Here is a 14,199-nt window from a genome sequence, read left to right as displayed (position 1 = left end):
AGCGAATCACACAACGGCAAGGCATGGCTCTGTGCTTGTGATGTGCTAGTGTATTGGGGAGGGTTAGGGGGAAGTTGTTGTGGGAGATTATTGGTTGGTAGATTAAGACAATTAAGCCATTGCCTATACGCCGGGAGTTTATTTTTATTGGCTAACGAAGGCCAAGTTTGACGCGTTGGTCCACCATACTCTTACCTTATTTGGGCAGAAGTGTTTGGACATTTTATTAATCTGTGGCTAATCCGTGTGGCATTCTGACAAACATTACAGTTCATTTCAGTTCTTTGTTGGTACAAGTTATTTTCCTTGTCTTTTATCTTTGGGAACGTTTATAGAAATTCAACTGTACCTCCATCTCATGTGTTCTCATAGACACACCACCTGGGTAGCCCACACCCACACCACCAGCAAGCCAACGTAAAAAAATACTGTCAATGGTGTGCGTACTGGAAGCGGAGTCAGTTGCAGGAGAGCAGAGAGTTGTGAACAGGCGAACACTTTATTTAGGCAGGAGAAACCAACAGAAGGACGCCACTGCGTCGAAACCTCCATCCAATATGCCAAAGTGCAAAAATGCGCAAACAATCACAATAATAATGTACAAACATACCTCGTGAATAATATATATCACGGAAAACGCACACCAGAAACAGCGCGTCAAAAATGACACGTAACACGAAACAATCACACACAAAGACATGGGGGGGAACAGAGGAATAAATACATGCAGTGTGATTGGGGAATGAAAACCAGATGTGCAGGGAACAAGACAAAACTAATGGTTAAATGAAAAATGGAGTGTCGATGGCTAGCAAGCCGGTGACGACGACCGCCGAACAAGGAGAGGAGCCGACTTCGGCGGAAGTCATGACAAATACAGTCTATTACCAACCAATCTTAACCCTGCATTTTTACAATTAGAAAGTCTTGTTCTTATTTGTACATTGTTGTTATACAGTATTTACCGGTAAGCAAATACAATTGCCTTGAACGTTTTGGAGATTTACAAAGAATTATACATTTTCAATTCCTGTGTGTAAACACTACGCACCTGTGAGCCTTATTAAAAGTATATCGCACACAGCAGAATGAAAAGAGGCCCCCCGGTAATGCAAATGATCTGCCACCAATGAAGAGGGCTCTTTATATGTAACTGAAAGGGGAGGGAGTAAGTGCTACTCATACTGGAATTTATCCAAGCCAGAAGCTGGGCCTGTCACTCTACAAGCAGGGCCATCGGAACCCAATGGGAATGGGAGCTGGTAAGAGGCTTAGGGTTGGAGATCATGTAGAGACAGGTGATGATATTGACAGCCCATACCCATGGGAACGTGTGTTTAGATACTCACTAGCGCCAGGGGACCCCAGCCACATATCGCTCTCTCCGCCTGCACACCGTCCTGAACACTGCTCACATGATGATTAAGAGGGGTATGTCCATTTTCCTCTTCCTATTTTTTCTTTCTATGCTTCATTTCTCTGATAATGTCCTTCTCTTTTCTGTGTTTTTTTGAGAGTGAGAAAGGTTAACGCTAGGTTGCGCTGCCCGGCATGTTTTGTTTTCAGCCTAAATTGGGCTGCCCAATGCACAGCCCAAAAACGAGAACCTCCACCCATGCTTGAAACCTCATCTCCCTTATCTCCCCACAGCACTTGCGCAGAGCACCCCCTCCTCTCAGATAGGCCTACCCATGGATGTCAACCTAACAGGCGTTTAAAGAAGGGGCAGTGTGCCCTGAAAACCCTTCTGGCTGCCTACCCTTTTGTCTAAAAACATAATCATATACTGCACTGAGTAGTACATAAAATATATCTACTTCTGCACAGTCTTCACACTTGCACTAAACCTGTTTATCATGTTACCCTGTTGACTTCTATACTGACCCTGTACCCTGTTGACTTCTATACTGAGCAGTAAGGACATGGAATGACTGTCTTAACATATTGAATTTCAGTGTCTTCACCAAAGTCCTGGCACCTAGTGCATTGACAAGGTATTACAGAGCAGGGATGAAAATAAGACGACCACAGAGAACTGTACAAATCTCCGTGGATTCGAGTTTCATCAGGGGGAACGTGCATGTGAGTGTGTGTAAGCCACCGCATGGTTATTTACTAAGAAGTCCTGCTGACAGTATGTGTGTGTCCTCAAGATATCATCAAGTTGCATCAGAGTTTTTTGTCACCAATCGATGAACGAACCAACGGCTGAATTTTGGTAGGACCGCCACACAATTTGAGCAATTCACTTCCAGATCAAGAAGAAGTATCAAAACAAAAAACACCTTGCCGCCCTGCCACCATAGGCAGGACCAAAAAATGCAGCCCCCCACAAAACTAGAATAGTCCCAGTAAGCAAAATGATGTTTAAAATATATATTTTCCAGATGTTGAAGTTAGGTTTAATTTAGGTTCTGAATGCAAGGTGAAAATGTATTTTCCATATGTTTAAAATACACATTTTCCAGGACGTTGAAATCAGGTTCATTTTCGGTTCTGAATGAAAGTTGGAAAAAATGATTTACCAAAACCAATGTCCGTGGATGTGGAAATCAAGGCCGGTCCGGAACTGCACCAAAACATTATACTTGCACGTCCGGCCCGCTCATTAGGCAGGACTACTGCACCAAAAAAAGACGTCCACAAGGCTAATCAATTTGGCTATTTAAGCTCTGAATATCAGCTACCCAACTTCATCAGGAGTTAGCTCGAGACGATTTGCAATGTGTTTACCCAGCAGGAAATGCAGAAGGATTTTATTTTTTGCTATGATCAGCTTGTCAAAAAATGACTGATACAAACTTGAAACCACTGATCATGACAATTGGGTGAAACTCCTGGACAACAGTTGTGATTGTCCGTTCCATATTGTCCATTTTACTTTGACCTGTCTTGTTTTTAGGATATGTTGTTTGTTAACATGACAGCGCATTTCTTATATGATTGAGCGCCATTTAGGTTAGGCTATTTGATCGGAAAAACCTGCATGATGTAAAATGTGTCTGTCTCTTTACATTATCATACATTTTGTCTCTAGCCTGTAGGCTACAGCAAAGGTCATACTCTTTTTTTTTTTTGTTTGATAACCTATATCTGCTACATGATTTATGTTCGATTTTTGACCAAATGTTGGTGGAGCGCTGCAGCGATGTGTCTCTCCAACAGCACCCTGGAGAGGCACGCTGGGAATAGACAAGCAAGATGTTTCGCATCCCTGCCTTTGACAAAGTGAGCACTGCTTATCAAAGGGAGGCATCATCCCTCACCTAAAAAGCCCATATGCCACTGGTTGAGAGAAATTGTAATTGTTTTTAGGCAGAATTATGTGAGGTTTTATGTGTTGTTGTTGGAGGTGCGTCTTAGACAGTTTAGCTCAGAAAATGCCGCCCTCGTCAATCATTAGGCAGGATTAGTCCTGGCTAATGAGCGGGCCGGCCATGCAAGTAGCATTCATAAAGGAGAGAAGCACCTTTAACAGTATGTGATTTAATGTAAGCCCTTTCTTCAACTCCTCCGTCCAAAGAGTAACTAACACAGTTCCCTCCAAGGCTGCACAGTCAGTAATGGGGTCAGAGGTCAGAGAGAACATACACTCACCCTGATGTCCTTATAATGGAAGGCTACGATGAGAATCAGAAGACACCCAGTGGACATGCTGATGGAGCAGTTGATGATAAAGGCATAGCGGGAGCCCTGGGGAGGAAGAGGAGGACAGACAAGATAAAGACATTAAAGGGAGGTTTAAAGTTATTCAAACAGTGCTTCTGTTTTCGATTCTTTTCCGTTTGGCATTTCCAGTAGCAGTGTGTTAGTGTCAGTGGAATGCTCTGACCTTCAGCCTCCGCTGGACACGCACACTGATTTGGTGACAACTTTATAATGTGTGAGATACACATGCACCCTCACGAACACACGCACACACTTGGGCGGCATATGATAAAGTCGGCCTATTGACCTGGCATGATATGAAGTATTGACTTCAAGTGGACCACCAGGTCGCGCAACCAAATAAGATGAGTGTAGACCTACAAAGCTCTTAGCTGATGCATTAAAACGATCTTTATAAACTAGCAGAGCCGGCCCTAGCCATTAAGCGGCATAAGCGAACGCTTAGGGCCCCGCGCCTGCTAGGGTGTCCCCGACCCCCAAAAAGTATAGTTTTTTTGTTTAGTGGTTATTTTAGAAACTCAGTCAGGGTCTCAACTTACTGTTGAGAGTTAGAATAGTAGAATACACAAAGTGCAATTTCAAAATTTGGTTGTGCATAAGTAGTTTTTGTAGTTCTTGTTTTGACTGAGACTCACTCAATTAGCACGTCGGCTAACTTTTTGCATATTGGTCTAGCCAGCTATATAAACTAGTAATCGTGTAATCATGGTTGAATTACCCAGGGGCCCTGATTTCGAGGGGACTCCCATTGATTTTGTTATTCGCTCTCAGTCAGATATCATATTAACATGGCATAAGTCAATGCTAAAAAAATCTAACATTTATCTCCTCCCTATAGCAAAATGAGTACAATTGCATGAAATCTGTTTTAAAATGGCTAAATCTTCTCTCCGCCCCATGGCAAAATGGGTAGGATTGCATGAAATTAGTTATAAAATTGCTAAATATTCTCTCCACCCTATGGCGGAATGCCACTTAGGGCCCCAAAAAGGCTAGGGCCGGCTCTGTAAGCCAGTTACTAACCAAGTGAGAGGTGACATGCTATCCAAGGGGCCTAAATCAGTTTATCAACTTTATCAAAACCTAAAGATCATGGTATATTTAGTTAGATGAAAGAAAAAGAAACAGGATTTGGCTTCTGTAGCTATGAGCATAGCCGCTGGAAGTGGGGGTGCTGAGGGTGTTGCAGCACCCCCTGAAAAATCAGAATTAACAAAAAAATATGAATACAAATAAAAATAAAATGTGAAAACTTAAAAACATATTTTCACAAAATAAATACTACTATTAGCGGACCGATATTGACATCTGTAGCAATGGGCATACATTTTTTTTTCAGTATCTCCACTTTGGGGGGAAAAAAGGTAGTTGTATGATTGAGAACAGTATCTTGTTGGATTCAATAGTTGCAATTGTAAGAGTTGTTGCCTTGTCTTTTTCTCTGCGATTGTCATTCTAATAGAATCCAGAAAGAACAATACCCTGTCATCAAACATTTCCATCACCATGAAGAAAAACAATGTGCAATACAGTAATTTAGACATACAGACATCAAGTGGTTTATGATGATGTGATGTGATGATGGTGCTTTGTTGGTAGAACATAGCGCTTGTAAGGCTTGGGTTGTGAGTTCAATTCCCACAGGAGACCAGTACGAAAATGTATGCACTCACTACTGTAAATTGCTCTGGTTAAGATCGTCTACTGAAATGTAAAATGAATTAATAGGCCGTTTCAATTTACACATAGAAATAAGTTGCATTTGCAGAGTATTTCAAGAAACTGGAAAACATATATCAAACAAGTATTTTTATATTCCACAAGTACAATATTATCAGATTAACTGTTTTGTACAGATAATTATCAGACTAAAGTTACAAATGCTGGTAAACACTCAAATACAAATAGATTTAGTTTAAATATTTTCACAAAAGTAGTGCACTGGGCCTTTACTAGTCCTGTATTAGCAGACCTTCAGCGCGAGCATACTACTTCCCGCGAATTATGCAATGATATGTCAACACATCTGATAAGTAGGCTATGAGTGTCTTCATAATTGACTCTGTGAGTAACTATCACTTGACTTCACTGTACTTGAAACGATCGTCTCGACAATAGGCTAAGTGATAAAAGGTGTGCTGTTTATTGCGATGACGTCCACGCAGGCAACTGATGTAACCTCGATGAAAGTTTTAACGGGGAGTTAATTTAATGATGGGTGGTTGGAGTTTACAGTCTAAAAGATATAATTGCAATTTTCAAGACAACGTTAGGGAAACTTCAACGCAGAAAGGTGGTATGGTGTGACGTGCGTTGGCAACGTTGATTGTTTTCCACAATTTCACTTGTAGCATCTGCATCATGTCTAATTTTATCCCAAGCCTAATTGGACTCCATTATTAGACCTCTATCACATGGAGACCACAGCACGTTGCTTGCTTCCAGTGTCTAAATTTGTTTTGTAATATTTTCCCTTTGGAAACAGAGTAATTTCAAGCCTTTTTGAAACGACCTAATTTGTAGTAACTGTAACACTGGTTGTTTATCCAGGCCTTGGACATACAGAAAGGCCACCCAAGACCAATGCAGGCCAGAATCCATCCCAACAGCCTTTAGACAGACGCTGTGAGTAGATTATGTGAGTAGAGCCAGAAACATTCATCATAATTCTGAATTAATTATTAAAAGAAAGAAAACCCTGCTGTTGATCACTTTTGATAAGGTCTAGTTGATTTGCAACAATATCCCTGGTGTGCTGTGTTCCGTGACAATGGCACACCCAAACAGCTGTTAGGCCGTCGTTTGTTTTGTTTTTACAGTCACAACATGATGATGTTGTATTTGCTTTACTATAGAAACACATCCTCTTGGCACACAGTCAAACCTGACGCCATATAACTTGGGAAAACACCGAGCAGATTAGCGGATGCAACTAACTAGATGGTCACACTCCAAGATCCCTTTCTGCCTTATCAGTCTGGCATGCTGACCCAAAGACCTTGACAATCAGCCCAGCCTCAGCCCAGCCCCCCTTCTCCAGGAAAGGTGAAACTCTTGCATTATTCAAACAGTCTCTAATGAAACACAAATGATGTGGAAAGATCCAAAATGACCGTGGGCAACCTGAGAAACACTAGCTGTGAAGGGAAACAAATGTGGAAAAAGTACCACAAATAGCACATTTTCCTCATCCTGCATAACCTGGTTTCCAAGGGAAAGTATCCTTAAATACACTGTCATGCAGAGAGGGTATACCAGGCATCTGAGCATCCAGTTATCTCACTCATTATGTAGCCATGCATTTACAAAAATAATAGTTTGGCAAACTCAATTGGTTTTCAAAATCAAGATAATGTTTAGGGGAAAATGCATGGAAATGCCTGCCCGGGTAATTGCCAGATACATCAGCATATGGAGCTGTTTGCAACATCAACTTCCTACAGGCCCAGGCTCACACTGCGTGTCAGCCTAGTTGGAAATCAATATTTGATCAATCATGACAATCATATTAATCAAACAAACAGATTGGATCTCCTTTTACTGAAATCAGCCTGATTTAAACAGTCTGCCTGCTGCACTCAGCAGTTTTCACTTCATTTGCCTTGGGATCATTACATGGAGGATTTAGGTCAGCTGGACATGGGCTATAGCTTGCTCATCTAGCTGTAATTACCTCTAAGTATAGGGACCTCAGATTGGATCTCCTTTCACTGAACGGCCTGGCAGGTATAACCAGCCTGAATGATTGTTTCACTCTATTGTTTTCGCTTCACTTGATAAGAGAAAGTGAATTGAAAAATTGGCGAGTGGAGTGGTCAGGCTGGTTACACCAGGGTAGGAAACACCTACCTTATAGTGTTAAGGTGGTCTGACATTTGGTTGCATCATGGGTGAGTTGCTGAGAGTCTCTTTTCTACTTATGGACCTGGCACGTATATTCTAGAACTTCAGTGGGACGGAGTTAAAAACTGCTTGATTGTGTGGACTGGTGTTGTTATCCACCCTAATCTGTATGTTGATGTGAAGAGACGGCAGTACCAAGCAGTGGTTCTGGAAATGGGTTCATAATCAGAAGGTCACCGGGTTTAAATCCCAGGTATGGGTTATGCTATTGTTCTGTGATGCAAGTCATGCTTGTTTAACGGGTCTGTTAATCAAGGAAATGGTTAAGACAACAATTAGACACGCCGTTCCGTTCTCTTCCTATGAATGGACTGGATATAGTATTTCTGTACATTGATTAATTTAAGGACTTTGTGGTAGAGCTACAGGGCACATAAAGGTTGATAATAGCATTCATGATCTTTATGTTGTATCAACAGCACCTGTTTTCTGTCCGTCTGACTGACCACATCATGTCAAATCACTTAAAGATTTTGGCAATGAGACCCTTTCTACTTCCCCAGAGCATGCTAGCAGTTACCCATAGACTTCCAGTCATTGCGCTAATGCTAGTTAGCATTGGCTCGTGAAACTACATCCAACTTCCTTCCTACTAGACACAGAGACATAAAAATGGCATCCAAAAGTTCATCTGACTGTGGGGAAGTAGAGAACAGGCCTCATTGCCAAAATCCCAAAGTATCTCTTTAACATGTTAATTATCCATGCAGAGGTTGATATTCATTCTCCACAAAAGGGGGGTGACATTCACTCATAAAAAAAGCACAAATATTGGTCAGTAGGTCTGTGACCTATTCTTAGATAGACTCTTTTTCTTGAGCAGCCTGGTCAGAGTACTAGGGCTATACACAGGATATCTGGTTCCTTGAGATAGTTGCTACTATTCAATGAATTTCTGTGGTGGCCTGGCCAGCAGTAGGTCAGTTGATTCCTACAGGTTTCAGTTGTATTACATGCTGCTGTTGAGGCTTGCGTTGCTGGTCATTTGATCACTTGTCAGGTGGGGACAAGGTATTGAACCCTAAAGAGGTCTGTAGAGCACCAAACCAACATGGTCCCTGTGCCATCCCTGTGGTGTCAAACAGGTGTAGTTAACGATTAGGTAGAGAATCCATCTAATTTATTTTACTTATTACAAGGACAACCTTGGTGTTCTCACCACTAGCCTAATCAACAGTAATTTGCTAATCATGATGGTATTTGCTGTTCTAAGGGAATCATATATTGTGAGCTTTCCAAATACAATGTACCACTGACTTTACTCTCGCTTTCTCTGGCACGTAGCAATGACAGGTCAACAGGTGTCTTAGACTAAATCACTTTTTTGGCACATGATAACTTGTCTCTTCATTAATCAAAATATGTGAGCTGAGAAATTATGAATCTGTTAAATATCCATAATGGCCTGTGCAAAGTGGCAATAGTGACATATGTATGACACCTGTCTTTGATCCACTGAATGTTATCTTTCTGAGGGAAGCCTTGTACTTCAAGTTCACTGTCTGATCTTAACATTTTTAAATAGAAACAGCTCTTTCAGTTCCTCTTGAGTGTTCACACTCAACTTGAGTGTTGCAAGACTATTGTGTCGGTCCACTTTATTTCACTGAAACTAAAAACCTTCAGCAAACAACTTTAATAGCCAGGGATTTGTTATACTTTCCTTGATAAATTAGTTAGCATTGTTATATTTTAACAGTCTTGTTGAAAGTGAATTTTACGGAATGTGACGTGACCAAAATGACTTACTGGTTGGTAAATCAACGGGCACAGCTCCGCGTGCAGTATCATGAGCAGTGTCCCAAGCAGCGCGGTGCCCAGAGCCCAAGCGCACAGACGCTTTTTGTCCTCCAATAAAACCTTTCTATCTCGCAATCTATAAAGATTGCCCCCCTCGATTTGAGGCATACGCTTCCCAGGGTGGGACAGCGGTACAGATATCTCAGTCATGTCACCGCCGTTTCTGTTGATCACTCCATCGCAATTGTCAACTTTGGAGTTGAGGTGCAAATTTCGGGTTGTCATCTCCATGTCGCGTTGGCGTCGGCTGTGTCCGCTCTCCGTGTTTTCGTCCTCTGATGCCTCGTCCTCTCCCTGTCCAGCCTCCCCTCCGTCCGTGCTCTTCCCCGGATTGCGGGAAGGTATACCACGATGGGCCAACTGTGTCCCAGGTCCTCCTCCTCCTCCTCTCTGTGGATCATGAAAGTAGCGGAATAAGGACTGTAAAACTAACTGTACGCGCTCACCTGAACACGAACAGCGAACACCTCCACTAGCGGCATGGGATAAGCGCACCAATGATAGTTGACTATTGCGCTGTTCTTATTTGCAAGGGTTATGAGGTGAGAGGGCGCCATAAAAAGTATATCTCTCTCTCTTTCTTTCGCTCTCTCTGTGTGTGTGTGTGTGTGTGTGTGTGTGTGTGTGTGTGCACGGTGGTGGAAAAAGTACCCAATTGGCGTACTTGAGTAAAATAATATAGATACCTTAATAGAAAGTTACTCAAGTAAGTGAGTCACCCAGTAAAATACTACTTGAGTAAACGTCTAAAAGTATTTGGTTCTAAATATACTTAAGTATCAAAAGTAAATGTAATTACTAAAATATAATTAAGTATCAAAAGTAAAAGTAAATAATTTCAAATTCCTTCTTTTAAAGCAGATGGCACAATTTTCTTGTTTTTAAAATATATGGATAGCCAGGGGCACAGTCCAACACTCAGACATAATTTACAAAATATGCATTTGTTTTTAGTGAGTCAGCCAGATCAGAGGCAGTGGGATTTTCCTGTCCTGCTAAGAATTCAAAATGTAACAAGTACTTTTGGGTGTCAGGTAAAATGTATGGAGTAAAAAGTGCATTATTTTCTTGTGAAGTAAAAGTTGTAAAAAAGATAAATAGTAAAGTACAGATACTACATAAGTAGTACTTTAAAGTATTTTTACTTAAGTACTTTACACCACTGTGTGTGTGTGTGTGTTTGGCTGGTCTCGCATATGTAGGCTAGCCTACTCATTGGATAATTATAGAGGTTGGTAATTGCATAAGATACAGGATGTAAGGATTTTATGACAGGATGATCAAATATGATAATTTCAGATGGTGAGGGTCAATCACCAATTCAGTTGAATAACTATTTTAGCGTGTCGCTCTCTTTTTTAAAATCCCATTTTGATTGGCTTTTCACTGATGTGTCCCATTTAATTACAATACTGATAAAAACATATATTTAAACAAATCCAGCAATCCCTGTCGAAACAAATTGGTTTAACAATACCACAATACTGTGTGCTCCCAAAATGCTATTCTGTAGCCTTCTAGAATGAATTAATACATTTTGGCATTATCAATTGCAAATAAGCTGTCACATAGGCCGCCAATAACAAGCACATTATAGACTAGTACTGTTGTTATTTACCTGTGTATTGACATGGTGAGCCTATTCTCAAACGACACTTTCACAGTTCCAGGGTGACCTCTGGTGGATAAAGGAGTAGTGTGTTTATTGAGATAAAGGGCCAACGTTATACAGCATGTAGCCAACTATTTATTGTCAGACCCACATTTATATGAGAGGGATTTTCAGTCTCTCTTGAATAAAACTGCATTGTTATTATTTTACAATTAATAAATGTCCCGTGGAATGTAGACGTCATCTCATAATTTTTTTATTTTGTTTTGTACTGTTCTCAGATGTCTCAACCACTAAACTCTAGAGATCTTTATCTCTCCCCAACAAACTGATGCAATAAGTGACATTTAGATAACAACCCCCCTCCTTCACCAGACATTTAAATAACATTCCTCAAAATGCCTTGAGCTATAGTGTAGAAAGTGCCCCACCTCCATACACACACACTCAATCCCCATCACCCCCACACAACCTCTCACACCATTTCCTAGGTTCTGTGCCTGGGAGGAACAGCGTCATGACCTTGGGCCATGTGACGCACCCCACACGGATCCTTCCGACAGGGTATCCTGTGCTGGGCTGCTGCTGACGACAGTGTCACTTCTCTCACGGCTCTAAGTGACTGGTTGACCGCCTCAGAGTGGCTTTCTGCTGGACCTGACCTGGTCTCTGTATCAAGACCAGACCTGGTATCTGTAACAGGACCTGACCTGGTCTCTGTATCAGTGTCCAGGAGAGGTTGTGAAAACAGGGTTATGGTTAATTGGTGGAGACTGATTTGATAAATACTGGGCCCAAGGCCAACATAATAAACTATATATACAAAAGTATGTGGACACCCTTTCAAAAATGTGTGGATTCATTCAAGGTTTTTCTTTATTTTGACTATTTTCTACATTGTAAAATAATAGTGATCAAGACATCAATATTATTAAATAACACATATGGAATCATGTAGTAACCAAAAAAGTGTTAAACAAATCAAAATATATTTGAGATTCTTCAAAGTAGCCACTCTTTGCCTTGATGACAGCTTTGCTGGAATTTCTTTCCTTAACGTGTTTGAGATCAGTTGTGTTGTGACAAGGTAGGGGTGGTATACAGAAGATAGCCCTATTTGGTAAAAGACCAAGTCCGTATTATGGCAAGAACAGCTCAAATAAGCAAAGAGAAATTACAGTCCACCATTATTTTAAGACATGAAGGTCAGTCAATCTGTAACATTTCAAGAACTTTGAAAGTTTCTTCAAGTGCAGTCCCAGAAACCATCAAGCGCTATGATGAAGCCGGCTCTCATGAGGATTGCCACAGGCAAGGAGGACCCAGAGTTACCTCTGCTGCAGAGGATAAGTTCATTAGAGTTACGTGTAAAAAACGTCTGTCCTTGATTGCAACACTCACTACCGAGTTACAAACTGCCTCTGGAAGCAACTTCAGCATAAGAACTGTTCGTCGGGAGCGTCATGAAATGGGTTTCTGTGGCTGAGCAGCCGCACACAAGCCTAAGATCACCATGCGTAATGCCAAGCTTCGGCTGGAGTGGTGTAAAGCTCACCGCCATTGGACTCTGGAGCAGTGGAAACGTATTCTCTTGAGTGATGAATCATGCTTCACCATCTGGCAGTCCGACGGACAAATCTGGGTTTGGCGGATGCCAGGAGAACGCTGCCTGCCCCAATGCTAGTGCCAACTATACAGTTTGCTGGAGGAGGAATAATGGACTGGGACTGTTTTTCATGGTTCCGGCTAGGGCTCTAAGTTCCAGTGAAGGAAAATCTTAACGCTATAGCGTACAATGAAATTCTTCCAACTTTGTGGCTACAGATTGGGAAAGGCCTTTTCCTGTTTCAGCATGACAATGCCGGTGTGGATGAACTTTGAAGAGATGGCTCCGGAGGGGATGGCTGCCGTTTTATTGGCTCTTAACCAACCATGCTATTTTGTTTGTTTTTTCACATTGTTACTTATTTTGTACATAATGTTGCTGCTAGTGGCCGGGGACTTTAATATAGGGAAACTTAAATCAGTTTTAACTAATCAGCATGTTAAATGTGCAACCAGAGGGGAAGAAAACTCTAGAACACCTTTACTCCACACACAGAGACGCGTACAAAGCTCTCTCTCGCTCTCCATTTGGCAAATCTGACCATAATTCTATCCTCCTGATTCCTGCTTACAAGCTAAAATTAAAGCAGGAAGCACCAGTGATCGGTCTATAAAAAAGTGGTCAGATGAAGCAGATGCTAAACTACAGGACTGTTTTGCTATCACAGACCGGAATATGTTCTGGGATTCTTCCGATGGCATTGAGGAGTACAGTAAGTGCATCGAGGACGTCGTCCCCACAGTGACTGTACGTACATACCCCAACCAGAAGCCATGAACTACAGGTAACATTCGCACTGAGCAAAGGGTAGTGCTGCCGCTTTCAAGGAGCGGGACTCTAACCCGGAAGCTTATAAGAAATTCCGCTTTGCCCTCCGACAAATCATCAAACAGACAAAGTGTCAAAACAGGACTAAGATCGAGTCGTACTACACCGGCTCTGAAGCTCGTCGGATGTGGCAGGGCTTGCACACTATAACAGACTACAAAGGGAAGCACAGCCCAGTGACACAAATTTACCAGACGAGATAAATAACTTCTATGCTCGCTTTGAGGCAAGTAACACTGAAACATGCATGAGAGCATCAGCTGTTCTGGTCGACTGTGTGATCACGCTCTCCATAGCCGATGTAAGACCTTTAAACAGGTCAACATTCGCAAGGCCGCAGGGCCAGACGGATTCCCAGGACGTGTACTCCGAGCATGCGCTGACCAACTGGCAAGTGTCTTCACTGACATTTTCAACCTCTCCCTGTCTGAGTCTGTAATACCAACATGTTTCAAACAGACCACTATACTCCCTGTGCCAAAGCACACTAAGGTAACCTGCCTAAATGACTACCGACCCCGTATCACTCAGGTCTGTAGCCATGAAATGCTTTGAAAGGCTGGTCATGGCTCACATCAACACCATTATCCCAGAAACCCTAGACCCACTCCAATTTGCATGCCGCAGCAACAGATCCACAGATGATGCAATCTCTATTGCACTCCACACTGCCCTTTCACACCTGGACAAAAGGAACACCTATGTGAGAATGCTATTAATTGACTACAGCTCAGCGTTCAAAACCATAGTGCCCTCAAAGCTCATCAGTAAGCTAAGGACC

General features: G+C 41.9%; 1 protein-coding gene across 2 annotated transcripts in view; it reads right to left on the bottom strand.

Moving 5' to 3' along the window:
* Positions 1 to 11,303, bottom strand: part of kcnn4 (potassium intermediate/small conductance calcium-activated channel, subfamily N, member 4) — a 44,400-nt gene extending 33,097 nt beyond the window's left edge. Inside the window, exons 1-2 of one of the 2 annotated variants that reach the window (XM_036942767.2) lie at positions 9,322 to 11,303; positions 3,598 to 3,693 (exon numbers count right to left, since the gene is read on the bottom strand). In XM_036942767.2, the coding sequence (XP_036798662.2) occupies positions 3,598 to 3,693; positions 9,322 to 9,603 (378 nt within the window). In that variant the 5' untranslated portion in view covers positions 9,604 to 11,303. Of the gene's footprint in view, positions 1 to 610; positions 766 to 3,597; positions 3,694 to 9,321 lie in introns of those variants that run through there. The other variant, XM_036942781.2, reaches the window with a different exon arrangement.
* Positions 11,304 to 14,199: the final 2,896 nt, after the last annotated feature.

The sequence above is a fragment of the Oncorhynchus mykiss genome, chromosome 2 (genome assembly GCF_057628025.1).
Source record: "Oncorhynchus mykiss isolate SJ-2025 chromosome 2, ASM5762802v1, whole genome shotgun sequence".
NCBI lineage: Eukaryota > Metazoa > Chordata > Actinopteri > Salmoniformes > Salmonidae > Oncorhynchus > Oncorhynchus mykiss.
The sequence above is the reverse complement of the archived record's forward strand: the minus strand, read 5'-3'. Positions and strand labels throughout refer to the sequence as shown.